At 35.9% G+C, this 27,894-nt stretch overlaps 2 protein-coding genes across 4 annotated transcripts; both read right to left on the reverse strand.

Moving 5' to 3' along the window:
- Nucleotides 1–16,335, reverse strand: LOC100259816 (uncharacterized). The gene is made up of 16 exons (XM_002266752.5): nucleotides 15,221–16,335; nucleotides 14,952–15,113; nucleotides 14,544–14,723; nucleotides 14,265–14,322; nucleotides 12,694–12,744; nucleotides 11,293–11,375; nucleotides 10,257–10,344; nucleotides 9,594–9,635; nucleotides 9,428–9,502; nucleotides 9,223–9,291; nucleotides 7,930–8,045; nucleotides 1,948–2,060; nucleotides 1,295–1,374; nucleotides 974–1,094; nucleotides 305–371; nucleotides 1–196 (listed from the first exon to the last, which is right to left on the reverse strand). The coding sequence occupies exons 1-16, from the start codon at nucleotides 15,475–15,477 to the stop codon at nucleotides 61–63; spliced, it is 1,698 nt and encodes a 565-aa protein (XP_002266788.1). The 5' UTR covers nucleotides 15,478–16,335; the 3' UTR covers nucleotides 1–60.
- On the reverse strand, nucleotides 15,614–27,773 carry LOC100265006 (uncharacterized). 3 transcript variants are annotated; one of them, XM_002266701.4, is made up of 16 exons: nucleotides 27,393–27,773; nucleotides 27,060–27,221; nucleotides 25,929–26,108; nucleotides 25,659–25,716; nucleotides 24,550–24,600; nucleotides 23,840–23,922; nucleotides 23,081–23,168; nucleotides 22,902–22,943; nucleotides 22,743–22,817; nucleotides 22,530–22,598; nucleotides 20,377–20,492; nucleotides 19,645–19,757; nucleotides 17,643–17,722; nucleotides 17,222–17,342; nucleotides 16,427–16,493; nucleotides 15,614–16,340 (listed from the first exon to the last, which is right to left on the reverse strand). In XM_002266701.4, exons 1-16 carry the CDS (start codon nucleotides 27,647–27,649, stop codon nucleotides 16,205–16,207), a joined length of 1,698 nt encoding a protein of 565 aa, XP_002266737.1. In that variant the 5' UTR covers nucleotides 27,650–27,773; the 3' UTR covers nucleotides 15,614–16,204. The 3 variants fall into 3 exon arrangements, with proteins under 3 accessions (XP_002266737.1, XP_059592397.1, XP_019074999.1); XM_059736414.1 differs by having other exon boundaries at nucleotides 27,303–27,509; XM_019219454.2 differs by lacking the exon at nucleotides 25,929–26,108 and having other exon boundaries at nucleotides 27,393–27,772.
- Nucleotides 27,774–27,894: the final 121 nt, after the last annotated feature.

Consider the following 27,894-nt stretch of genomic DNA (forward strand, 5'->3'; position numbering starts at 1 on the left):
GGCCTGAGAAGGTGATCCCAATTTTATTATATCAATGATATCTTTAGGTAATGAGCATTATCAGTTGAATGATTTCTTAACATCTTCAAGTACCACAGACGCGGCATTACGACCAGGGGCACCCATCACACCACCCCCAGGATGAGCCCCACTCCCGCACAAATAAAGCCCCTGCAGTGGAGTTCTGTAGTTTGACCTGTATTCCAATTTCACCAAAACAAAGACATAAATTGTTTCTTACTTTCCCACACAATCACGGGGGAACAGGAAAAATCTAAACTTGCAATTCAGTAAAAATAATTACCATCCTTTTACAGGTCGCATGAGGAAGAGAGAATCCAACCCCATGGCACCATGAAAGATATTCCCTCCTGTGAAAAATCATTCAAGAATCTAAGACTGCCCCCACAGAGCATCACATTAACAGGCTAACAAGTTTTCATGCTTGTCAAATAAAATTACTTCCCCGTGGACAATTTAATGATTGAGGTTGGGAACTTCCAAAATCAAAGAAACAACACCAACACCTGTACTTGGATATTTAAGGTGAAGAATACCACACAAGCATTTCCTTCATACCCCTCTTCTCCTAACGTTCAAGTTCGTAAGAAAGAATCTAAAATTAGGTTTTTTTTTTTCCTGATTGGACATATTCTAGGATATGAGTATAAAGAAATGAAACTTGAATTCAATAGGATGCAAGTCTCTTCCGTATACCCATTCATACCGAAACTTGTTATTTTCCTACAAAATAAATATCCAGAAGCATCTTGCAATTCTTATATATGCTGGTACTCATTTTGCAAATAAACTTACAATTAATGAGAAAGCTGAAACTTATGCACAAGGAAAAGATTCCTGCTGTGCATTCTTTTCTCCTTTTTATTGTGTGCATGTGTGTGTGTTTTTTTGGGTGGGGAGTTGTTCCCTTCCAAGATTAGTGCAGAAATCTGTGCCAACCGAGTAAAAATACCTGTGAGACCAATTTCCCTTTCAAGGTCTGGTGGAGTCAGCATGTCATAGCCAAGTATTGTTGAGCTGAAACCAGGGGCATATTCATCGATCAAGTTGAAACATCTTTGTGCAAATAATTCCTGCAAAGACCATTATTTGTTACAAAGGATCTGCACTCCATTATGACAACTTGATGCAAACATTAGGATCAACAATAGCATAGAACACAATAATGCTACATTTGAAATTAAAAATGGCTGAAGAACCAATGTAACAAAATCTTAATGCTTCACATGCTATGCTCAGATGTGGAACAAGGCAACTAGTAAATTCAACTTACTCTATATGCAGGATCTTCCCAGCTGCCATCCAAAGGTTTATAGGGTGTGTATTGAATAAATAAGTTGATCACATGCTGACCTACAAAGAAATTTAACTATCAATTAATACTCATATAGCTGATTGTCAGATTGTTAGAAACTAAGCAATGACAAATAGGGAGATATTTATACACCAGAGAAAAAACAGCTGCTGAATTAAAAGAGAGGAAACAAATTTAAGCAAGCACAAAAGACCTTACAATGGATGACTCTAGATCCTCTCAGGTACTACACATTGAACTATTTAATACAGTATTGCTCAAAGATTCATATGAAGATAACAGGGCAAGAACACAAAACAGCTATTGATATATCAGAAGAGAGGAAAAAATTTAGCAAACAACCCACAAACATCTCTCTCGTGTATTTTATGCCTTTAAATAACAAGCTGCAAATGCAGGTAAAGTTGGATGATTATCAGTTAATAGGACTTTTTCAGCAAGTTTGCTGCAACATGGGAGCAAATTCCAGAAATCCTGGTAGTTATTCGTTCCACTTTCTGTTCTCAGAAAATGCAATGCCAGAAAAGGTTAGAAAAAAAAAAGATCAAACAAACACAGCAAAATGCTATGGGAAATGAAATATCATAAATGCATCAGGAGGATGGTTTTACCAGGTGGAGAAATAGTCTTGTCCAATACAGAAGGAATTGTCATCTCGATAATTGGTCTCTGTGATGGTATGCCATTCGTAGCATCTTGACTAGCTGAGTCAATCTCCTCCATACTTCAAAGAAGAGAGAAATGATAAGGCACGGGATTATCTTTGAATTATGGATGTAGGAAGGAGATTAAGGAATTCACAAGAAAACCAAAGGATTGTATTTATCAAAATAAGTACTGAAATTTTAACATAAATTATTACTGCCAATTATCAACTTATTTATTTATTTTTGAGAGGTGAATAAAAATGTTAAATATATTTTTAACATCAATTCAATATTTTGAAGACCTTTAGTAGGAATCTGTTTACTCACTTTTCCTGTATCATGGGATTTGTATTGGGCAAAGAAATCGGTTAGACTAAAGGAAAGAAAACAAGAGGGAAAATAAAGAGGCTGAATACCAATAGAAGAATGGAGACACAAAGGTCTTGCTGGACTCAAGACAAATAATTTTGGACAAGCAAAAGATTAAAAAAGAATATTGACAGGTCAAAGAAAAGGTATTATTTCAAAAATCAATCTTTTTCCAGTCATTTAGCTAACTGTAAAGAAATCATTTTTCCCAATCACATATCTACAGCCTCACCAACCAAAATAGTATATCAGAGTAGCATGAGCAAACAGATAGGGATTTTGTTTTATTATTTAATGACAGGTATGCATAGAGTTGGTGAAAAAAAGATGGTAGAAATGATATTTCAAAGATAAAACGTTTCACTTGGCGTGTTCTGCGCTTAGTCTGAAACCAGGTTTGTCTCTCTAAAAAGTTTCAGATGTTTTCAGCTGAAATTTATTTTTTATGTGACAAACAATTCATATAACCAAAGAGGCTCCATGGATGGGACCACCTATTTTTTTCACTTTAAAGCACTTATTTTGGTCACCAAACAACAGCTAAGAACCAAAGTCAGGATTTATTAAGTTCTAAGATTATTAGAACTACAGTGGATATGCCAAGTGTTTGAATTTAAAGTTGAAAGGATAAAATTTTTATAGCTATAAGGATTAAAATACGGGGGCAACTGAAGACTGAAGCCAAGAAACAAGGATTCAACTGGGGCCTAATAATGCATGTATTGTTAGAGTAAAATCTGTGGCTGCCTAAGGAGGGGGATTAGGGCTGTATAAAGAATTTAGTAAGGACTAAACAAGATCGTGGCATTAGCAGATCTGGACAAAGGCTTAATTAATCAAGTAGTGGCATGGTATTATTATGTCTGACTTATGGTCAGCTAGGATTTGAGAGTAGATTATTTAAAGATACAAATTATTGAAGAATGGCAGCTTGCTGGGAATTTTAAGTACGTCTAGCTGCCATGCCAAATAAGGTTAACAAGGGTGACAACAGCTGAGGTTAGGGATATAGTAGATCTGATTTTGCAGTAAATTAGTTTCTTTGATAGGCAATAATGATTTTATTGGAAAGCACCTAAGAATAGGGGATGCATCCTATGTAGATGGAAAGTATGCAATGACCAAAGGCACTAGCAATATCTTTAACCTCACCTAAACAGTCAACCAAATCTAAAAGGGATTTGAAGTTACAATTTGAAACCATATTAGACCATGATAGCAAGGTTCAAGAAAAGAGATTTTCACTTTCAGTTTCAAGCTCTCCAAAAACAGCAAAGCAGCTTGTATCATGATCTCTCCATATGATTCAAAACAGACAGAGGGATAATCCTCCAAAACCTCTTCCTGCCCTTCCCACAAGTTTCCAGACCCACCTAACAACAATTCCTTCATTGAATGAGGTAACACCTATAATACACCAAAATGAGAGAACGCCAAGGACCATAACTATGGACCACCCTACAATGAATGAGAATATCATTGGCTGATTCCTCATCTTGCTTGCAGGGGAAACACCAACTCCCTCCCAACCTGCCTTTTAAGATGATCAGAAGTAAGATTCTCTCCCAAGTAGCCTCCCTAGCAAGGAAACTGACCTTACAAGGCACCAAAGGGACCCAAACTTCCTTGTTAGGAAAAGAGCCTTACACCCTTGGACTCAAAATTTGTATACAAAGATTTTACCAAAAAACTTTCCATTTCTAGTTAGCCTCTATCCCAACCTATCAGCACAACCACCCTCACTACCACAGGCTGAATGCACTGAAGAATAGCATGCACCAATCCCAACTCTCTCCTGAAAATTTCTCCCAAAACAAAGGAACCAAATGATATGGTTACTCTCACTCTCCCAAAAATCAGCTACCTTAGCATCATAGCAAGAGGAAATACCAAATAAAACTGGAAAAGATTCCTTCAACAGGGGATCCCCACACCAAGAATCAAACCAAAACCTCATTTGAGATCCATCACCAACAATAATGCTTATACAAGCTTGAAATGTTTCGGATCCTTTTCATATAGCCTTCCAGGGACTGATCTCATACCTTTTACCATGTACCTTTGAGATCCAACCTCCTTCCACCTCCCCATATTTGCTTTGGATGACTCTTCTCCGTAGAAAATCCTACTCTTTTGTGTACTTCCAAAGCCATTTCCCCACTACTGCTTTTTTGAGCTTTACAAGCCTTATGATCCCCCCAGGCCTCCTCTTTTGTTTGAGCAAACAATTGACCATCTAACCAAATGACACATTTTCTCACAATTACTACCTCCTCAAAGGAAATCTATCTAAATCTTCTTCAATCTAGTCTTGACAACCCATGAGATCGAAAGCTCTGATATAAAGTAAATAAGGTGGCTGGAAAGTGTTATTTTGATCTAGGTGAGACTTCCATTGTAGGAAAAAATTGCCTTTTCCAACAAACTACCATTCAACTAAACCTTCCTCCATTAGATCCCAAATAGATAGTGATTTGAAAGGAGCACCTAACATTTTTGGCAATCCTAAATAAATGGAAGATAATTTCCCCACTTTGCAACTAACAACTTTATATTTGCCACCTTCCCAACCAGGATGAGGTCACCCTTATATAAATTAAGTTTAACTCCAGAAACCGCTTTGTTAGCCCAAGGGTTCTCTTAAGCACGTTTTGATGATAACAAATCATGGTTAATTTACTAATGACTAAAATCAAGATGAGTTTTCAGGTTTTATTTTAGAAATTTGAATGAAAAATTAAGATAATCATCAAAGGATCCAAGGAGTGCAAGTTCAACTGTGCATGAAGACCATTCAAACCTAGGAATCCTTTGTAAGGTCAATATGTGGGTGCACCTAGGATTTTTATGTTAAATCATGCATCACTTCATACTTGATTTATGCATTAAATTTTTTATTTTTTTTTAAAACCCAAGTATTCTCACTTTATTTAAACCTGATCTACTAAGATACTTAAAGACCTTACCTAAGTGTTAGAAGAAAAAGGAATTGAAAAATATGGGTTTTCGGGCAAAAAGTGGCCAATTGGTCAAGGATAGGCCCAACTGGCTAGGCCAGTTGGGAATCGGTCAAATCGGTTGCCCTTTCCCAATCAAATGGTGCACCAACTTTCTCTCTTTTCTACAAAGGTTGCTTTCCCTGTCAAGGGAAACCCTTTCCTAGTTGAGGGACACCTCTTCCCGGTCAAGGTCCAGTCAAGCCCAATGGTCACTTGTAGTGCATTTAATGCCCAACAGCTAGTCAACCGATCAAATCGGAGTTTGACCAAGAAAGGCTCGTTGGTGCCTTTTTTGGTGCCTGCGGCTAGAAACCTATAAATTGAAAGGTCTACTTCATTTATTGCATAGAGAATACTTGCATCTAACTTTTCAACCACCTTTTATATATATATATAAATAAAAGAGATAAAATTGTATTGAAAAGAACCGCCAAAACAGCAACTCAAAGTGTACAAAGTAGAAACACGACCCCCTCCCCTCCCCTTTCCCCCCTCCCCAACTGGAACAAACAGTTGTCAAACACAGAGGAGCAAGAAAAACCCCACCCTCAATGAGAACCCACCTAATCAATGAAACCAACTAAAGTTGAAGGACCATCTTTTATGAACAATTTTGTCTCCAACCAAAAAAAGAAAACAAAAGAACTCTTAAGTCTTTGGATTGATAGCACATCATCTTCAAACGCAATTCTATTCCTTACATTTCAAACTGTCTAAAAAATACATAAGGGGTCTGCTCTTCAAACTTTTTTTCTCTTTTTTCCCACAAATGACCCATCTCAGGCTAAAAACGTCACCTTAACTATGGCTGGCAGCACCCATTGCACCCCAAAAAGAGAGAAAAACAACACCCATAAAGTCCTTATCTTAGCACAATGGAGGAAGATGTGATCTATCAATTCTTCATGCATTTGGCAAAGATAGCATCTATTCGCTAAAGGTCGCTCTTTTATGAAGTTGGCTCAAAGTAAGAGCTTTTCCTCATGTTGCTTCCCACCCAAAAAAACTCACTTTGGTTTGCACATAAGCTTTCCAAATAACATTCAATGGAAAAGAGACTAGAGGGCCTAAAACTAAGGCTTTGTAGAGAGATTTAATGGAAAACTTCCCACATTTAGTCTCTATCCAAAGCAACTTATCTTCCACATCCCGCTGAACACTCTTTCCATCGAGGCCTAATAAAAATCTGTGCACCTCATCCACCTCATCCTCAACCACCTGTTTATCACCATCAAAACTCTCTTTCTTCTTTTGGTGCATTAAACCATCACTTGCAAACCATTTCTAATGCACTCATTTATTCATCCTAGATTTCCTTGTATTTATACATTCATTATGCTAGGTTGAGGAATCATTTGACTCCCATGTATTGAAGTAAGGTTGAGTGAAGTGCTTCAAGTTGAGGTTATACTTTAAGAAGAAGTTGTAGTGCCTATTAGAGTAAGAAATCCAATTGTAAGGACTTGGAGGTTTGGTTGAAGCTTCAGTTTAATGGAACACTCACTTGGTTGGAGCTTGAGGAGAGTGAATGTAGGCAAAAAGTGTCGAACCACTATATATCCCACGTTTGCTTTCTCTATCTTTTATCACTTTATATTTATCGCGCTCTATAATTTGCTTAAATTAAGTGTGCTTATAAAAGTTTTCAAAAACCTAATTCACCCCCCACTCCTTCCCTCTTGGGTGATTTTCTTAATCAATTAGCCTTTAAATTCTCACGCCTCAAAGCAAATGAAATTTGGTCTTATGACGTCCATCTACGCCACAAAACAATAGAGTCATCTGCAAAAACAGGAGAAAAATCTCAATCCCAACTCTACCTCTCCCATCCACATTAAGTCTTTGATGAAACCACCCTCCATAACCTTGCGAAAAACAGCTTAGGCTTCCATGACTAAAAAAATAAAAAATAAAGATAAAAGGGAACATCCATCCTCAAACCATGGGGAATAGAGAACAAATTGGTCGGCATTGATGAACACAAAGAATATAACAGTAGAGATACAAAATTTGATTATGATAAATTATAGAAGATCAAGGCAAAATAGCAGCAAAAGGGTGGTTCACTGATCATGCATTAAAACCACCTCCATCACTACCATTACCATCATCATCATTCAAGCCTCATTCCTACAGTTATTTGTAGCAGCAATACGAGTTCCCTGCCTGAACTCACAGCTGAAATAAATGGCAGAAATATTAAGCCTTTTTTCCACCTCATGCCAGCTTCCTTTTTATCCAAATGTCACAATTAACAAATTGCAACTGACTTTAGTAGTTGTTCCACTGAGTAAGTACTTTAGAAAAATTGAAGCAAAAGCGCATCCAAAAATAGTAACACCTATCATTCAAACATTTTTTAAGTCAGCTACATGTTACATTAACTGGCCAGAAAATTAGCAGAAAACTTTTCCCTGACTCAACCCTCTCCCTTGTTATGATTGGGCACACAATACAGTGGTTAAAGATTGAAAACTGTTTTTCCCCCTCTTTCGATAACATTTCCAAGATATAGGCAGACCAGAAAACACATGGAACCAAAACCAACAAAACAATACATACTGAACTAACAGCGTACCTCTCAGAACCAATGTGAATGGTACCCACATGTTGAGGACCTGCATCAGGGTGGCTCAATTTGCAACACTGAAATTGAGGCAATGTATCAACAGCTAAGTTCATTTTGGTAGTTCCCTGTTCCAGCAAATGACAGCACATAAAATTCTAATATTCTAAAGAATGGCCAATCAGAAACCAGTCCAAGCACAAAAACTACTGGAAAGAAGTTGTCCCACTACAGTAAGCAGTTCTTTGTTAATCATATTTGGTATTATTATAGAACTGGAAAAATGACCTAGATCAGTCTATTGTCTAATTTTTGACAACTGAAGTTCAAAGGATTTGAATTTCTGAAGCTTGAGAAAAGACACCACTAACCTCTCTGGATAAGACTGACAATGCTCAATCCCTACCTTTAAAAAAACAAAAAAACCAATCCAACTAAAATAAATAGTTTGATGCTGTCCCCCCTGTGACATTCTGATTTTAGATGAGTAAATTGACATTTTGCAGAGGAAGCAGCACAAAATGGATAGGTAAACGAGAGACCAAGTTGTTAGCACAATCCCCACGATCCTTGGGTTATTCCACAGGGTTTTTTCCCCATTCAACATATCAAATTCTCATCCACCTTTTTATTAAATGCCTTCAATTTTTCATGATTTCTTTTTCGGGAAACATCATATAAACTCAAGATGATTTTGTAAGAAAACACAAGAACAGGCAGACCCAAATACAGATTAATGGAATTGGCTCTCACAGATGAAAAAAAGCCTTGAATCACAGAAGAATTAATAAGATTTTCTCTATTTATATCTACTAATGTCTAAAAATTTGTCAAAATACTAATTAAGGGAAACCATTAAACATATAATTTTATCCCTTGCCTACCATGAGACATGGCTTTCATTAATGATGAAGAAGAATTTCGAAAGCGGGGAAATGTCAGCCAAACGAACAAATAAAACAGCCTACTGTGCAATCATCATCTCATGTCATTTCCAATTATCTTAGCTTTGCCCAGAATTAACAAAAAGACTAAATGAGATGCATTCCTCCATCTATGTGATCTATCAATCATAGGTGTCCCAACCATTACTGAGTTGAATGTTAAACACTCTACACCAATATAGAACACCATAGATGAAGCTAATAAGCAAATTCATGCCCCCTAGATTTTCCAAAACAATACTACTATAGCAGATTAAGTGAAGACAATGTCACATAAATAAATAAAAAAAGTCAAGCTAATAGACAAAATACATAAACCTTTTCTATTAATAAAAGAAAGTCATTCAGCCAGGGAGCTTACAGAGCTGTAGTCAGAGTACTTAATAGCACGGAGAAAATCATCAGGAAGGACATTTTCAGGTACAAATTCCTGTATCAGGAAATCATAACAATGATCAAAATCAAAATCCAAATACAATAGTTTGAGAAGATCATTGGTTTCTTGGTATAATAATATTTATCCATGCTTCTCCCAGTCAACCAAAAAAGGTTCTTCTAAGGTTTACCATGAAAGTCTTATAAGGGGTTGCATTTGACAAAACAACTGAAGAATGCACCCGTGTCCCATCAGCCAGCAATACCTAAATAATTCCAGCCATGTTCCCAACATCTAATTAGTTTCATCCATGCTTCAAAATACATGATTTAGGGAACCTGCAAAGCGAAACTCACCCCATTTACTCTGCCCGAGTCCTCAATCATCAACTGTGAAACCTGAAAAACAAAATGGATACTTGACAATAGTATGAGATAGCTCCAGAAAATACCAATGCAAACAGCTTGACAATATAAAAGAAATCAATGAAGGACAAAGGTTTCAGAACCAAAGCATGAACCATCCCAGCTTAGTCACTGTGATCCATGGAAGAAGGATAGTTAAAAAGCAAAACTGCATGTTAAACTCAGGATTCACATTATTTTTATTAGAATTATAGAATTAGAAGATTTCAAAACTAACACTTTGCTCAAAAAATGTAACAAACTTCAAGAAAGTTTTAGCAGTTTTAAGTACTGAGCCATTTCTTTTCCATTTTTCCCTTTTCTTTTATAAGCTCTATTTTGGGGGGCCTTAATCAGATTTTTTTTAAAAGAATATTATTTTAGAAAAATATAATTAAAAGATGTTTGTTTAAAAAATAAATACAAAAAAACTCTTGGAGTTTCATGTTTGCATGTCTATATTGGTGGTGCCTGACAGCAAAATTTAGACCAAGATGCAATCAAATGAAATAACAGGAACTAAAGTAAATATTTCCCATAGAATCAAACTTTTTTGCTTCATAGAGAGGAAGTTGCATTATGAAAGCTAGAAAAGTGAGTACAAAACGAATATACCTCTGCACTTGTTACAACATGAGCCCCAGCTTCCTTAGCAGCCTTGCTAATAGCCAAGGATACTGAGCCCATACCACCTTCAACATACCTACAAGGAATATCATCTCTCAAGTATACTTGTTCTCCAAGCAAGAACTTTTGACATTTATCTAAAATTGCAGAACATCAACTCAGACATCCTCATCCATAGGAGAAAAGAACAAAGGATATTTGGAAGAATTCTATCAAAGTGAGGACATTAAATTAATTATGTCTTTATCAGTATTCAAGCCCAAGAACTTGAGGAAGAAGAAATAGTAATCCATTCTATACAATTGAACTTGTCAAACTTTAAATGCTAATATCACAGAATATATGACATCCCCTGAAAAAGAAAAAAAAATATTAGGAAGAAGGAAAAAAGAAAATCATACCTACAAGCAGTGGCAGAGCAAGGAATTTATTATGGGGATGCAAAGGGTAAGAGATTCATTTCAGGGGGCCAAAATTAAACATAAACAACTCAGTTTATCCTAGTGGTGACCTTATCTTGATCATAACATAGGTCAAGGATTCAATCCTTGCCTGAGTCACTATCTTATTTTCATTTTTCAGGGGGAGCATGTGCCTCCCTGGGCCCTGTTTGGCTCCACTCCTGCCTAGAAGAAATGGCAGAAAATTGTTGGCTAACCTATAATGTCAAAACCACCTTTTCTTGTAGGAATTGTGTGGACATGTTTAAACAAATCCAATTTATAATGAAATTATGATTCGGTATTAGCCCATTATTATTTTCATCCAATTTTTTATAGGTTGACGTATTTAGATTAGTACCATCATAGTTCACCACTCCATTTTCTTCCGTACAATTCTGTACATGCAAAGTGGCTATTCCTAAAGCAAAGTGTTTAGCTTTTATAAATTCCAAACTTCTTGTAAGCAGTGACCTTTCCAATGATGAAAAACATTAATAATAGGCATTACATTTTCCTATTTCTATGATTTACAGTAAAACCTTAAAATATACTCATATAAAGCTTGAAACTGGGATACATACGACCAAATACCACGATCACCATCGGTTTCTCCCATCACATGATGTAGCAGAACATATCCACTCCCAGGTGTGTGGACACTTCCCTACAACACAAAATTAAGGCAAACTGATTTATGAATGCTTATAACTGAGCAGAACATGTCTAACACCTAATCAAGTTGTTGTGAACAATGTGACAAATTCATAGAATTGGATCTGAAACAAGCAACATATCTTGTTATCAAAGGTTTTTTTTTTTTTTTTTTTTTTTTGATAGGTAAATTTTTTGTCCCCACTGGGACTTGAACCTAGAACCTCCCCCAAACCCTCCCCAACTCTTTTCCACTTGAGCCAAGCCTCAAGGGCATTATCAAAGGTGGTCATGTCTACTTCTGTTTTTATAATAAATTCTGACAGGACTTATGGGACAGTGATGATAGAAGTAAGAATACAAGAATACTCAAAATCTTCAATAGTTTATGCTAGGCATGGGCTGAGTTCCTCTCATAAAAATGTTAAGCATTTGTTTGGGTAAAACCAGTGCAGTAGATTCCTACATGCAGTCTCTAGGATACAACAAACCCATCTTAGAGCATTGGATTCTCTTTTCTACGCTACTATGAATCCTTGAACTTGCTGCCATTTTTTACTGTCTACTGTACAAAACAAAACTCTGAAAGCTCTAAGTGATAATGAAGTTGATATAAAACAAATATAATCATTTGTTTTGATCTCTTCTTTCCCTGTGTGTGTGCATGCATGCCTGTGTGCGAATTTGTGTATCTGTCTATGTGTGTGTGAGAGAGAGAGAGGGAGAGAGAGGTGAACTTTTCAAATCAATCCCACCAAATCCCTCTTTATATAAGAATGATTATGCAAAGAAAGAGGAGTCTGCACCCTATGAACCTGCCTTGGGCAGTCCAAAAACAGTATGCCTGAACCCAATATTCCCAGAATCTTCCACAGCATGATAGTGAAACTTGATTGAAAATATTATATAATTATAAGAAAAGGTGGTACATCACAGCAAGATCTAGAATACAACGAACAAGGTAAAGATTACCTTCACAGGAAAGGAAGAAACAAACAAAAAATGTAGATTAAATATTAAAATTCCATTAGATGCAGCAGTGAAATGAGCAAAACAAGACACAACCCTTTTCAATAGAATAAAAATGTCAGACAACAGACACTACCATCATGGGTTCCCATTTTCTTTTGTTCAACTTGTACACATTTAATCTTAATCCCACAGAAACTCCACATACCATCCCTCACCACATCAGAGTCTACCAGAGATAAAAGGTAAACTAGAGGCAACCAATGAAAATTACTTCTTAAATAAATGAATGCATGTGAGGTTAGAATGACTTATACAAGAAGCAAATGCACAAAATTAGAAAAAAAGAAAAAGTTTCTTACTGTACTTCCAATCACAGCATCTGTTGCAAGTGTTGCCTTCAGGACATCAGTCTGTAGATATCAAAATCAGCAAAAGAGTATTAATTTTTATGTCAGTAAACACTACTCTATTAAATAAATAAATAAAAATACAACAAAAACTCTTCTCACCATTTAAGGGAAATCATTCTTTAATTTCAGTAAGCACAATTCCTTTAACTAAAGAAAATACAGTGAAAACTCCTTTTTCATTTAACATGAACTAGTTAAAGAGTCCAATATTGTTGTGAGTTAGTAACCCTGAGGGGTAGCTCAGTTGGTCCGGCCTTGGGTTTGCTCCCCAATGGTCACCAGTTCGAGACCCCTCAGGGCCATTGGAGGTTTACCCGGTCGTTAACTTCAGGGCTCCATGGGATTAGTCGAGGTGCGCATAAGCTGGCCCGGACATCCACGGTTATCAAAAAAAAAAATATTGTTGTGAGTTAGCCATGGAGACTAGATGCCTAGACATGTAGGATAACTGTCTGTATTGGAAATTGGTATGTTGAACAAGTATCAACATGCATTAATGCCTCCACGTGCTTGGCAACCAGAGAGAAAATTCTAAAAAACCGAGTCATTCCTTTATATATATATTTAAAATAGAATAATCTGTGCATCATACATTTTGTCATAAGACCTAAATAAGGTTATAACTTCATTTTTAATTTTCTTTTTGATGGGCAAACCAGAATATATAAAAGACGCCAATCAAAGAGATGGGGACGCACCCCAAGTACATGAGAATTATACAAAGGAAGCCAAAACAAAACAGAAACACCTCAGACAAGCACACAAAACACCCTCTCACTAACACAACCAATCAATAAAATCTAACAATGAAACAAGACCATCTTGAATATGTTGGCAAGTCCAATGGGTTATAACTTCATTCTTTATAATCCATATTATATTATGATCAAGGACAAGTATTATAGTATCAATGTTATATCATCAATGTAATATTGTTTGAACATGTGACTGTGTACCTATATTCATGGAAAGATACATATGTTCTCTACTGCTCAAGGACGTGTACTCTTTTGTTTATATGTTAGCCAATATATTTTAATTTGGCCATCAAAGACAACCCTTGATTGTTCTTCCCAATATTGTCAAAGATAATGCCAGGCATCTCAATCCCTCCAAAGCAAAGATTAAGCCTCCAAGATACGCGGAAGCCTTTAGGTTTTTTGTTTTTATAACTAAATAACAAATAAAAATTTAAAATAGTAAAGCTGATGGGAAAGAAATATAAGATAACAAATAAATTAAAATATATCTATATAAACATGTTTCATACAGAAGTTCTCATAGATAGGCCACCTAAAGATTGAAGTAAATATAGTTCTCTTTTTCCATCAAATATTAAATCTATACTAGTGGATTAAAAATCAGAAGAGTCCACAGTTTTCAAGTAACTTTGAATCAAAGGGATGCAAGATGTGCATGGAAAAACATCAAACTAGAATAGTAATAAACTTGAACTTCACTTTTTGCAGTAAATAGCAATATTTAAGATGAAATGCCAATATTTAAGATTGCATAACAACCTCAAACCAGTTATTCAAAACTTTTGATGCAGGGGCCAATAAAAGGTCCATGAAGTCCCTGTCCAAATCAACCAAGAAATATTAGCAAAGGTTGAGACTTCAACTCACAAAAAATCAAGTTACTCAAACACAAATTCGTGAACTTGATTGAAGTGGATACCTTCAGTATCTTTCATTTATGATATGTTACACTGTTTCTAGTAGTTGCAATAGTAACTGACCAAATACTGATGTGTTAAAATAAAATGGCCAGCTTTAGATTAGAAGAAAGAACCTTACACCAAATCTTTTTGTCCCAATGAGAGTGCCGAACGCAGACAATGAGCCCAAAAAACTGATTTGCGTACATTATTCTTGATGCGGTCATTAAATGATGAAAGCCCTTGCATGGTTTCAGGAGGAGGTGAATCCAAAAGCGGATCCATGAGTTTACAGAAGTTCTCTAGCTGATTCTCATATCTAACAATGGATACAAATTCAATAACCAAATAAATAGATAAATAATCATTCTGTATAAACAAAATTAAGGTTGGCAAACACCACCGGACAATGTATAATTTGTACAGCATTTAGAAACAAAAGATTCCACATTTACAGCTGAGTGGAATATTTGAAGTCCAGTCAGAAATTTATTGTCACCTCTGTTCATATATAATCATCTAAAAGAAATTAAAGAAGCAACAGCACCTTAAATAGGCATCAGCATCTCGTTTGGAGAACTTTGAAATCTCAGAATAATTAAGGTCCTTATCAGGGCCTAAGAGAAGATACCGCCCATCAACACAAGGCGTGAAGGATGAAGGATTCCTCTTCAACAACTTTAATCCATGTCTTGCTAACTCTAATTCCCTTTTTATTCCAAGAAAACAAAAAATGGTTTATATAAAAAAGTCTGTGAGCCAAGTTCCAAATAACAAAGAAAGAAGGCAAACAAGTACTAGGAATGGAGGTCGGACTTGATGACGGAGGGGCGGAGGAGGCTCTGGAGGTAGCTGCATCGGGAGAACTTAAAGCCAGGGATAATTTCTTCTGTGACGGCCGCGCCGCCTATGATGTGGCGACGTTCGAGAACAGCAACAGAGAGACCAGCGCGAGCCAGGTATGCGCCGGCGGTTAGGCCGTTGTGGCCGGCACCGATTACCAGCGCGTCCCATTTCTTCTCCTTCAATGCGTTACTGCAGCCGGCGCTGCTGCTAAAACCCCTTCGCCACATTTTTCTCCCTTTCTCAGTCTCCGGTCACCACTGTTTTCAGTGCCTTGAGTTGTGGACTGCAGTGGCAATAATAGTTTATTCTATTATTCCTTTTTGGGTTTCAGTTGAGAGCGTGAAGTATCGTGACCAGTGTCCCTTGTCCAATTTCATTTGTTTACCATAAAAAGAAGGGTGAAATACATTCGATGAGTATTTAATTTAATTTCATCCAATATGACAAAAGAGCAGCATCATGGATTGGGGTTGTGCTTTACACGCAAGAACAGGCAAATTCGGTGGGAGCTGTGTAACACTGGCGGATGCCACTCTGCACACTGATGATCAGCATGAAACTCCGTGACGAAGGTTGGACCCCCCAATCCAAGCACCCATTGAGCTGGGAGATCTCACCGCCGTAGTGCCGGGAGGGAGCTTCACCCGGTGTTATGGAGAGGGCATATAAATAAATTAGTCGATGAGGCAATTGAACACTCCTGGTACCATGATCTTCATGTCCTTGTTCCAATATGTTTTCTCAGAAACACCACCCAGAAGTAAAACGGTGTTCTCTCACATTGAACTTTTTATTGGTTCTTGTATATTTCTCCTTCAACCCGGAAAGAAAGAACACAAACCCCAAAAAAACAAAAAAAAAGGGCTATCTTCCTAAATTAATTTCAAAAATCAACCACTTAAGGAAACTAATAAGGAAAATATTGTGGAGAATAACATCCATTAAATCCAACTCTCATACGTAATATTTTTTAAGATCTTGAATGACGACTTGCGCAGAGTTACGACCAGGCGCCCCCATCACACCACCACCAGGATGTGTTCCACTGCCGCACAAATACAGCCCTCTCACTGGAGTCCTATAACCTGACCTGTATCCACAGGAATAACAAGGATTACTCAACATTAAAGTTCTAAAGATCTACATAAAAAAACTACTATAAGTGGTGAGAAATACCATCCTTTGACAGGGCGCATCAGGAAAAGAGAATCCAAACTCATAGCACCATGAAAAATATTCCCCCCTGCCAAATTTCTTCAGAAATCAGTATATGCAATGCTCAAAGTCAAACCATCAATTATTTATCATGCTTCTCACATCCAAGCGTGGCACATCAAAGCAGTGTATCAAATCTGGCAATCTCAAGTAGACTTACGAATTTTCTATCACATGTCAAGAACTTGATAATATTTGACATGTTATAAGCACAGTATGTAAGTCAAAGGGTCTATTTGGTAAAACAGTTTTCAATAATAGTTCTTAAAAATGGTTTTAAGTTGTTTTCAGAAATAAAATTTTATTTGAGAATCCAAATATTAAAAACAGTTTTCTCTGTTTATCGTCTCCATAAAAATGTTGTGCACTTATATATAGTGAAATAGTTTTGATAGTATTTGTTGTATTTCAATTGTTTCTTAGAATATTCTAAAAGGAATAGAAAACAACTTAAAATTATTCTAAAAATTCAAAACAAATTCTTAACAAACTATTTTCAATAAAAAAAGTTTCTCATAATTAATATGCATGTTAGAAAAATTAAAATATTATTCTAGAACTACCCGGTTGGTCCATATGCCCAAAAGAATTAAATTTTGGTGCTTATAGGGAAACAAATATTCAGGATTTCAATTTTCAATGTACATTTCGACATCTCTTGTTGCCTACAAATATTCAGTATAATCAAGCTGAAAATTTCAAAAGAAAGAAAAGCCTATTTTCGTGATCTAGAACTCAATGGTCGTGCAGTAATACCTGTCAGACCAATCACCCTCTCAAGATCCGGTGGTGCCAGCATGTCATAACCAATGACAGATGAGCTAAAGCCAGGGGCATATTCATCAATCAAGTTGAAACACCTTTTTGCATATGATTCCTGCAAAAAGGGTGTCTTTAAGCTATCATTTAATTTATGTGGATGTACTCCATATTCATAGGAACATTAGAAACATCGATGCAAAGGTGAGACATGATTAATTATAGAGTGCATTAAACTGCAGGGTCTGCAACAGCATGTCATGTATACAAAGAGCAGCACCAAGTGTACAGTAACCAACTTTTCAGTTGTCTTCTAACTACAGTTTCACCTCACATGGAAATGTATAGTTCATTTTTATTTATAGAACCTAGAGCATTCATACACACATAAATCCCATCAGATAGACTGCCAACTTACTCTGTATGCAGGATCTTCCCAGCTACCATCGGTGAGATTATAGGGTGTATATTGTGTAAATAGACTGACCACATGCTTACCTACAAGAAGGATAGGTTCTCTGGATGTGATGCATGGATTTATCATTTTACAGAGAAATCACAATCTATTAGTCTAGCATACTCCAATAAGTTGTGTGAATAAGAAAATAAAACACAGTACATTAAACCATGATAGCAGAAGTTATGAATAAAATCAAAGGGAAATGTTAACTGCTTGGACAACCTATGTAGTTTGCATAAATACATACAATAACCCCTCAAGTTGCTAATCTAACACTGTACCCCTACCCTCTCCTTCAATCTAGATGAATAAACCAGAGAAAGGAAGCTGAACTTGGAAAATTCCATGTATATATGACTCAGCATAGTATTTATGATGCAGCATACACTGTTTAAAATAAACCTCAAGAAGATGCCAGAGTAGATTTACACTTCCTGGATTTGCGTGCATGTAACACAATAAACAGGATCAATTGTGTGATTTGAAAAGATTCTCATTTTTGTAAATAATGCCCTCAATGCAGCATCAAGACTACATCATTTTCTCCTTACTTTTGTTGTTGCAAAACAGCAGGTTGGACAGAAACTCGCTGTTTCTAGAACAGATGAATTTCATTGTTGCCCTCTTCAGAGTAAACACAGAAAGCAGAAACCAAAAGATTATAGCTCTGACTTGAAGTCTCCAGGCATGTTCCTTGTATTTAGTTCAAAGCCAAATAAATCTTATTTCAAATTGTTGCATGCACTAATGATCTACAGCGTTAAAAGGCTTCAATATCTAAAACAGAAAAAAAAAAAAGGGGAGAAGAAGACTATCCAGCTTATCTTACTGAAAAAAGAATTGAAGCATCTTTAATGTTTTTGGCACATCTGGCTTATAGTGAATGTCAAATGGTTTTCACAGCAGAATTGCTCCCATGTTATTTCCATGATAAATTAAAAAATAAACTCAAGCCAGTATTATAAGCCATAAAACATAAAAGACAACATCATGTCACATTTAGTAGGAGATTGGACCCTCCCACCTCCTTGCCCCTCCTCTTTCCATGCATGTTTGTGCCTGAGGAGAGAGTCCATGTGTGTTTTTATAGGCTTTCTATATGTTAGCATTAAGCTACCAACTTGATTAAAAAACTTAAGTTGTTAGTAAATGCTGGCAGCCTGCCTTATGGATAGTCTTCTTTTGGCTTGCCCATAAGCTCAATGAATGGAGGAAATAAAGAAGCTATTTTTAGCTTGCATATGGGTTCAATGAATGAGGGAAATAAACTAGTGGTAATGTTCAAACTCATGACTTCCTCAAAACAAAGGCTTTAATACCATTTTAAGCCAACAATTTTACAAAAAGCTTAACCTGTTTGGAAATGAGTGAACAATATATATCAAGCGGATGCCAACTTAAGACTAACACCCTAACATTTAGTTCAAGGGTCATCATTAAATCAAAGCAAAAATTTCCTTCGGTTTAGTGACAATTTTCTTTATGCAAAACGAGTTAAGTGGGGAAGCTCAGGCAACACTGTTTTCAGATTGAGAAGTTGGTAGGTCAATAAATTGGTTGCTAATTCAAGTTCACCTACTTCCATCTTTCTTTTTCGTTCTTGTCTTTTATTTATTTGAGAACACGCTATATGTCCTTTCAAAATGTATGATAGTTGTAGAATGAAGAAGAACTCGAGGTAAGAGAATTAATTTCTTCCTTAATCTCGATCTGTACATACCCACATATTTATACAAATATTCCTAGTATAAAGAATAGAAATTTTGCTAACCTAATTCTATCAAATGTCCTTGATTACAAGATTGTCCTAATCCTTTCCTTAATCACAAAAATATACAGCTATAATCTTTCCTAGTTACATCCTTTCACAATAGTAATAAAAAAGACATTAACCTAATAACATACCTCAAATGATATTAGCAAATATATAAATGCATTAGGCAGATACAGTTCATAGTACCAGGAGGAGAAATAGTCTTGTCCAATGAAGAAGGAATTGTCATCTCAATAACAGGCCTCCGTGATGATAGGCCATTCCAAGCATCTTGACAAGCTAAGCCAATCTCCTCCATACTTAAAATATCAACAGAAGAAATGTAAGCAGGTGTAGTAGTGCCATCATCTTGGATGTCAAACAGAGTTTCATGAAACAGCACAGGACCTAATAATTGGAAACTAGGAAATGGTTTAACTCCTAAATTTCTAGGTTAAGCAATACTGCTAATCAATTTGAATAGAATACCCCAGCAATAAATAACAAACTGGTAACAATTATACAAGAAGGTGAGGTAAATCATATGTTAGCTTATCAAAAAAAAAAAAATCATATGTTTAAAATGTGATCCAAATTGATAGTAATAGCATAAACAGAAACAAGTATGTATTTCATGTCCGTCTTTCCAATCTACTTGAGAAAAAAAAAAGGTTAAGAGAGCTAACAAAGGCTTTTAGCCATCTATTACCCAAATGCACCATTCCCTCCTATCTGTGCTTGCATGAGCAGTGCAATACTTCAAGGTCAAGACTAAAGAAGTCATACCTAGACCACGGAGGACCAAGTGAAAAGCTTATAGGATAAAAGGAACACCACCAACCTTCTAGATAGATAGATAGATAGATAGATAGATAGATAGAGAGAGAGAGAGAGAAAGAGAGAGAGAGAGAGAGAGGGCTTAGGAGCATATGAACATACCTGTCAGTACCAATGTGAATGGTAGCTGTATGGTGAGGACCTGCTTCTGGATGGTTGAACTTGTAACACTGGAACTCAGGCAATTTATCAACAGCTACATTAATTTTTGTGGTTCCCTGTTACAACTCAGCTAGTTTTGAGTTACCACACAAGACAGAAACTCTAATTCTCTCTCAGTCAACCCCATGTTTTTTCCCTTTGCTCCACCCAAATATCCACACCCTTAAAGTTCAGATAATTTCTTTAAATAAATATAGTTATATGTGAATCATGAGATAATGAATTCCAGTTAGCATCAAATATAAAGGCATTCATTGCTCAGGTTAGCATCACTAGTTCAAATTCTAAAATTTAATGATAGGACTGAATTCTTTTTTCTTTTTTTAATAAGAAACAAAAGATATATTAATTATGAAAAAAGTACAGTAGAAAGATGAGAGGTCCTCCCCACAAAATATAGAATACTAATCAAAGTAAAACCAAACATCTCCACTATACAAAGAGAACTATACACAAGGGTATAGGCCACTTAAGGATACACAAAGATTACATCTCCTCAAAACTAGACTCAACTCTTATCATTTTTACCCATCCCCTTTGAATTACAAACCAAAAGCCAACTAAGTTGAATAACATTAAGTGGAATGCCTCTAAAGGCGATAGTACACGAAGCCCACAAGGTGGAATAGAAGTGAAGTAGATCCTACATCTCTTCCATTCTCCACTTCTCAAAGATCCTAACGCTTCTCTCTTGTCACACAATCCAAAGCATAATGATGCAAGCAATTTGCCAAAGGGTCTTGCGTCTAATGGAACACCCTAAACCTTTAAATCAGATGGTCATCATGTCACATATACTCCTAGGCAGAACCCAATCCATCCTGGTTCAGACTAAAAAACTTGTGTCAAAGCCCAAATGTTAATAGGCGATGTAGAAAGATATGGTCAATCGATTCTCTACTTCCTATGCATAAGATGCACCAATGGGGACTAAGGAACTTGTAAGGTCTTCTCAACTATAGCATGTCATTGGTGTTTACTTTCTTGTGCACCACTAACCAAGCAAAGGCCTTGACCTTTAATGGAACTTTTGATTTCCACAAAAATTTGACTAGGAAGAACGGGATTGAATTTGATAAATTGGACAAGGGTAAGAAAATAAAAATTTATTGAGAGTAAACCTGAAGAGGATAAAGACCAAGCTCTTGATTCTGCGGCAGATGGAGACAAGTGTAAGGGAGTGAGTGAAGACATGAGTCTTTCAAGGTTTTCAATTTCTAGATCAGTGAGATTGCGGCAGAAGTTAAGGTTCTAAGAAGGTGGAGAGGAGATAACAAGGACCAAAACAAGTTAAAGCAAATGAAGTTGAAATCACAAGGAGTAAGATTGTCTTCTATCACTAATTTTGGTAATATCCAAATGCAAGCCCTAACTTATTAGTTGCCACCTTTTCTACAATTTTTGACAATATGTCTTATTCTTGGATTTTCAATAAATGGTCAAACCGATGCAAAATTTGTCTAGTAGAATCTCCTATCATGTGTAATGTCAAGATACTTGATAGGTTAGTGAAGATTTTACTCTCAAAATGTCCTCCAAGAATAATAAGACACTTGGTGGATTCATCTTGCCTATCCATTCTCTCTTTCCTCCTCTATTCCTCAAGCTGACAAGTTGAAGGTTTTGTCTAATGTATTAATAAATCAGAATTAAATTAAGGAAATTAGATTTGCTAATCAAGAACTTAGAGTAATGGAGAGTAGATGAGAAACATCAATCAGATTGAAAATAAATACTTCAGATACAGCTTCACATTGTTGCTACAATCAAACCATCACCTCTGATCTGGCATCTACTTAGAGACTCAATTCAGAAAAGATTCCCCTATTCAACATGATGCATCAATGGTCTCCCAACCTTTTGTCAAATCACTTGTTATGGATTGACTTCTTCGATAGTTCAAATGAAATTTCAACTTGCATATTCATGCTACTTCATAAGATAAGAGAAGTTCCAAATATATATATATATATAAAGGAAGAAGAAGAAGAAGAAACAGAAAAGGACCAGAAATTCTAAATGAACAATAAGAAATATATGTCTAGAACTTGCTATGTATCAATAAAAGAAAGTTGTCAATGGAGGGATCTTACAGATTTGTAGTCAATGTTCTTAATAGCATGGAAAAAATCATCTGGAAGAACATTTTGAGGCACTAATTCCTGAATCAGAAAAATCATAGCTTTTGATTAAAAAAATCGTCATAACTCATCTGCATTTTCCTTTTTCATTTACATATATCATAAAACATCTCTTTTTAATGTATTAATATCGTCCCAAAGTTTTAATAACATTGAACTTCTTACCATGAAAGTCTTATAAGGGGTTGCATTTGACAAAACAACAGAAGAATACACCTGTGTCCCATCCTCCAGTAGTACCTAGATATTTATTATGATAAAAAATATGTCTAAATATTTTAATAGAACTTCAACTCAGTGGGAACAACCATAGTCTGAACTAACCCCATTTACAACACCAGAGTCTTCAATCATCAACTGTGAAACCTAAACAACAGGATGAACAGTCGAAAGTCAAGAGAGAACAACTCCAGATACCAAACTTCCAGAAAAAAGATGCATTTTGTTTCTTCATGAGCAGAAAGTTGCCATATCGGGATAGTGGACTGATTAAAATAAACCACCTCTGCATTTGTCACAATATGTGCCCCAACCTCCCTAGCAGCCTTACTTATAGCTGATGATACTGAACCCATGCCACCTTCAACATGCCTAAAAAAAAATTATTAACCCATGCCCAACTAACTCTAAGAAACATAAAATTGAGACAACTTATAAAATGGGAATAAAAAAAGAAACAAAAAATGCCAGCTAGAATTTGATATCAATGTCTGCCAAGCAAGGAGATAATATATTCTGAAAATCCTCACGCCACAGTAATAATGTTATATGAATTGGTATTACACTAGAAGCAATCCAAATAGTGACAGTGCACACACTCCAGGGAAATTATTATGATAGTGTTAAAAAGGTTACATCAACCCAATAGCATAATGCCCCAGTTCTTCCTTGAGTCGTTAAGATTGCTTGTGAGCTATATCATCTGGTTGAGAAGTAATCATGAGAAGATCTACCAAACCAGAAGTAAACTAATGGCTGAAGATATTGCAATTTTCAGGTTCTTAATTGCAAGAGCAAGCCTTAAGGTCAGATATTTCATGTTATTGTCCCTTCCATTCTCTATAACCAATATTTTGTATAGTAATGTAGTTTATAGATTCCACACTAGTCACATTAAGTCATATATCTTTTTCATAGCAGAATATGATAATCCATAGAAATTGTGGTGGGGTAGAACATTCTGAACTTTCTAAAAGTTGAGTGGCATGGACAACAGCCCAAATAATCATCTTCTACATAAATTTCAAAGTGGAGATACTTACGACCAAACATTACGTTCACCATCAGTATTGCCCATTACATGATGCAGCAGAACATATCCACTTCCAGGTGCATGGATGCTTGCCTGTAAGATAAGATAGAAAAGACCAAGTAATTAAATATTATTTCTTCAAAAGCAAAAAAGTCTGAATTCAATCAAATAATCATTAACCCCATCATACAAATCTAGTACTAAACCATAAAAATATTGTGTATCATATCAATAACAGCAATTTTCATACTTAAAGGTGGGGTTATGATTCCCATGTTGTTTCAATCAGCAAGGTTTGTAGCAAGATCTTGTTTTTTATCCATTTAAATACTAGTGTCCCACCCAACTTCATCAAATGAGTGAATATTCATTTCCAAATTCCAATCCAAATTAGTTAAGTGCAGCATATGCTTATATTATGTAGTTCTCATTATGCAAAGAGACTGCTGTTTTTAAAACCCTTGTTTTTATTAATGAAATTTTCATTTCAAATGAGGAACTGAAAATTAAAATCTACCTTGCCTTAGATATTCATTTATATCATGAAATAAAGGGTATTTTTAACTTCTCAAATCTTTGTTGAAGATTCCTAGAAATGCCCCTGAAGCTAATAATGCATGTTCTCACAATATGAGTTTTGAGTTTCTGCCACACAAAAGGGATCAAGCTGGAAATTGTAACATACAAATTTTCAGAGTTCGATTAGAGTAGAAGTCCTACCATACTCCCAATGATAGCATCCCCTGCAAGTGTTGCCTTCAGCACATCTGTCTGTAAATAGAAAAATAAATGGAAAACACTATTTTGCAAATAAAATAAAATAAAAATTTTACTAATCTTAACACGGGAACACCTGTTTTGAAAAAATTTCAAAAATCAACTTTCTAAGGGAGTGCAGGAAAAGTTTCAGCATAAACAATCAACACTTAAAGAGAGCAGTTTCAATCTACCAAAAGATTAGAAGTGTCGCAGAAGCAGCATATTAATACATCATGTAATGGCATTGCAAGGTATGGATATTTAAGTTCATATGTTTTAATAGGAAAGGCAGATGAGGTCCACCTTGATTGAAATTTAACTTAAATTAGGAGAAAATAAAGGGTACCCACAAAATCAAGTAAATAGAATTAGAACTCTTAAAAACCTGCTACAAAACACCAAGTAAAATTTAATGAATGAGAAGAAACTAAGATAACAGAACACAATGATATGTTACAGCATCATAAGGAAAGAATTTGAAAGTTCAAAATAGACAAAGTTTTAACATAAAGGAAAAGCGGTAGAATGAGCAGCTATTAGCAATGAGAAGAGCTAGAAACTACCATTCAGTAAAAATTAATTATTAAATTTTTCATTCAAACCCATAATTTTGAATTATATAGAAAGCAATAACTGCATACATAAAAAAAAGTTAAATTTGAGTAATCTGGAAAGAAATTGAACATTAACTGCATTTGGTTGCAAAGAAGGTTCATTTGATCTGGACAAAATCTCACTGTATGCTACCAAGTGGATTTGGTGGATTTGGGGTATATAAGTCTAAAACTCAATTATGCTTTAAGCAACCAAACAGTGGAATTGGAACCAGGGATACTAATACTAATCCCAGAATCCCAATTCCATGCTGCTAAACACAAGTTCAGTTTTCTCGATGAACTATAATTGGATTGTCTTAAATGTTGAAGTAGTTTACAAAACCACAGACCCAAGCAACTAGCAGCCAAGGAGATTTCATTACCAATGCTATTCCAATCATCCAACATCTCAACCTAGCAACAAAAACAATGTAAGTCTATGATTAAACAAAGTGATTAAGATAATATGACAACCTCAAACCAGTAGTTCAAAACCTTTGAAGTTGGGGACAACAGAAGGTCCACAAAGTCCCTGTCAAAATAAATTGTAAGTTGTTAAGAAAGAGTAAGTAACTACAAATACTCAGCCATAAGTTATTCAAGAGAGGAATTGACATGGTATTATAAGAGGATGTTTGTGTCTGTTTTATCAGTTTGTGAGTTTCATGCTTCCATCAATAAAAATCAATAGAATGGAATCCCAGAAAAAGGGCCCTGCTTATGATTGAGAAAAGGAGTCCTTACACCAAATCTTTCTGCCCCAGTGAGAGAACCCGATGCAGAAAACGACCCCAAAAAACTGACTTGTTCAACTTGTCTCTCAGCCGATCGGTAAAAGATGAATCATGATTTAATGTTTCGGGAGTAAGTGAATCCAAAAGAAAATCCATGACTTCACAGAATTTAATTAGTTGACTTTCATATCTATAAATTGAAAAACAATGCATGAAAAGAAATAAAAATCAGTCATAACAAACTCATGGTGCTAAAAATCATTAGTAGAGATAATAGATTTGTAATTGAAATAAACTAGGCTTGGAGGCGAGGAGGATATCTTCAAAACTTTGAAGGAGCTGAAAAGCTAATGTTCTAGGGATACTATTTTGATTTGCTAAAAATTGAAGGGAGGATGATTTAAACATGAAATTAAAGAACTCAAATAACTAAAACATTCATAATATGAGATTGTCAAAGTTTTAGGCTTGCAACAGTACAGTTTTATTTAAATGGGGTACCATTGCTGATATTGTGCTTAATGCCTGAGGGTATCTTGTGGTTATATACTTGAGGTGTTTGGATCCCATCCTACTACTTGCATCAAAGGTTTATCACCAAGCCCTCTTAGATGATCAAGAGTAACCACTGACCCTCTCTCCCTGTATTCTTAAGACCTTCTCAAAACATACCTTAAATAAGAAATTTCCAATACATAATGACTGTTAATCACCACCTCATCAAATTTATTCATTAGTTTTCCTACAAAACAAAATCTTGAAATGGTTTAAGGACATGCAAAGATCATGCTTGCTTGCCAAGAATTTGATTTGATTTGGAATTTTAATTATATGGAATTTGCAAATCGAAATGTTGCTGTTTTCTTTTTCCTTTTGGTAGACTCCAGGGATAAATTCAATTCAAATTCACTGACATAAAAACCAAGCAAACAATGGATAGAATTGCTTCAACTCCAATTTCAATCAAACAAACACAATCTTATGAGTTCCTTATGCATCTTCTTCACACTGATCGGAGTTTAAAGCAGTCCTAACATGAATTTGTTCAGGTTTCGCGGATAGAATAACAAGAAATCTTAGAACAAGCATCTAAATGCATAAATAATTTTTATCAGAAAGATGAGTAGGATAAGAATGGGACCTTGGAAAAGCATCTGCATCTCGTTTTGAGAACCTGGAAATCTCCTTGTAATTTTGCTTCTGATTATAAGTCAAAAGAAGATAGCGACCATCAACACAGGGTGTGAACGTAGCCGCTTTCATCTTCAACAACTTCAACCCATGTTTTGCCAACTCCAAGTCCCTTCAATCCCAAATTCCATTAAAAACAAAAAAAAAAAAAAACAAAAAAAAAACAAAAACAAAATGAGCAATGAAGATTTACATCGAGAAAGATTAGTCTCGTTGTAAAGAGCGGTAGATAATCAATCTAAGGACATGAATAATAAAACTCTGAGAGAAATGTGGGAGGCACTTGATGATGGAGGGGCGGAGGAGGCTCTGGACGTAGCTGCAGCGGGAGAACTTAAAGCCAGGAACGAGTTCTTCAGTGATGGCAGCACCGCCGATGATGTGGCGACGCTCGAGAACGGCGACGGAGAGGCCAGAGCGAGCCAAGTAAGCAGCGGCTGTGAGGCCGTTGTGGCCGGCGCCGATCACCAGAGCGTCCCATTTCTTCTCCTTCAATGTGCGCGTGGAGTTGATGTTGCTACTGAAATACCTTCGCCACATTTCTTTGTGATTATAGCTGAGTCACCGAGCTTCTTCTGGTTTGGCAATTTCAGGAAGCAGGCAACGACTGTTGGTGGATCCCACCCCCTCCCAGGTTTGAAGTCAATGACTCAACAAAGCAAGTCCCTTCTCTTCTCCATCATTCCATCCACGTCAACGTCCAAAACACAAATGATTAATTAAAATATACACGTGTATATATACATAGTTTTCTTTATAGATTATATATTTATACTTTTCAGGCC

This window comes from Vitis vinifera, chromosome 4, assembly GCF_030704535.1.
Source record: "Vitis vinifera cultivar Pinot Noir 40024 chromosome 4, ASM3070453v1".
Classification (NCBI taxonomy): domain Eukaryota; kingdom Viridiplantae; phylum Streptophyta; class Magnoliopsida; order Vitales; family Vitaceae; genus Vitis; species Vitis vinifera.

Bases quoted from the DNA above. Each gene is read 5' to 3' on its own strand.
- LOC100265006 (XM_002266701.4), bottom strand. From the start codon at position 27,649: ATGTGGCGAAGGTATTTCAGTAGCAACATCAACTCCACGCGCACATTG. The intron at 26,109-27,059 runs GTCCCATTCTTA...TTCAATTTATAG, and splicing joins GATGCAGATGCTTTTCCAAG to ATATGAAAGTCAACTAATTA. The intron at 16,341-16,426 runs GTATTTCTCACC...CTGTGGATACAG, and splicing joins ATGCGCCCTGTCAAAGGATG to GTCAGGTTATAGGACTCCAG.
- LOC100259816 (XM_002266752.5), bottom strand. From the start codon at position 15,477: ATGTGGCGAAGGGGTTTTAGCAGCAGCGCCGGCTGCAGTAACGCATTG. The intron at 10,345-11,292 runs GTATGTATCCCA...TATTCCTTGTAG, and splicing joins GGTGATCGTGGTATTTGGTC to GTATGTTGAAGGTGGTATGG. The intron at 1,095-1,294 runs GTAAGTTGAATT...TGGTCTTTGCAG, and splicing joins GGGAAGATCCTGCATATAGA to GAATTATTTGCACAAAGATG.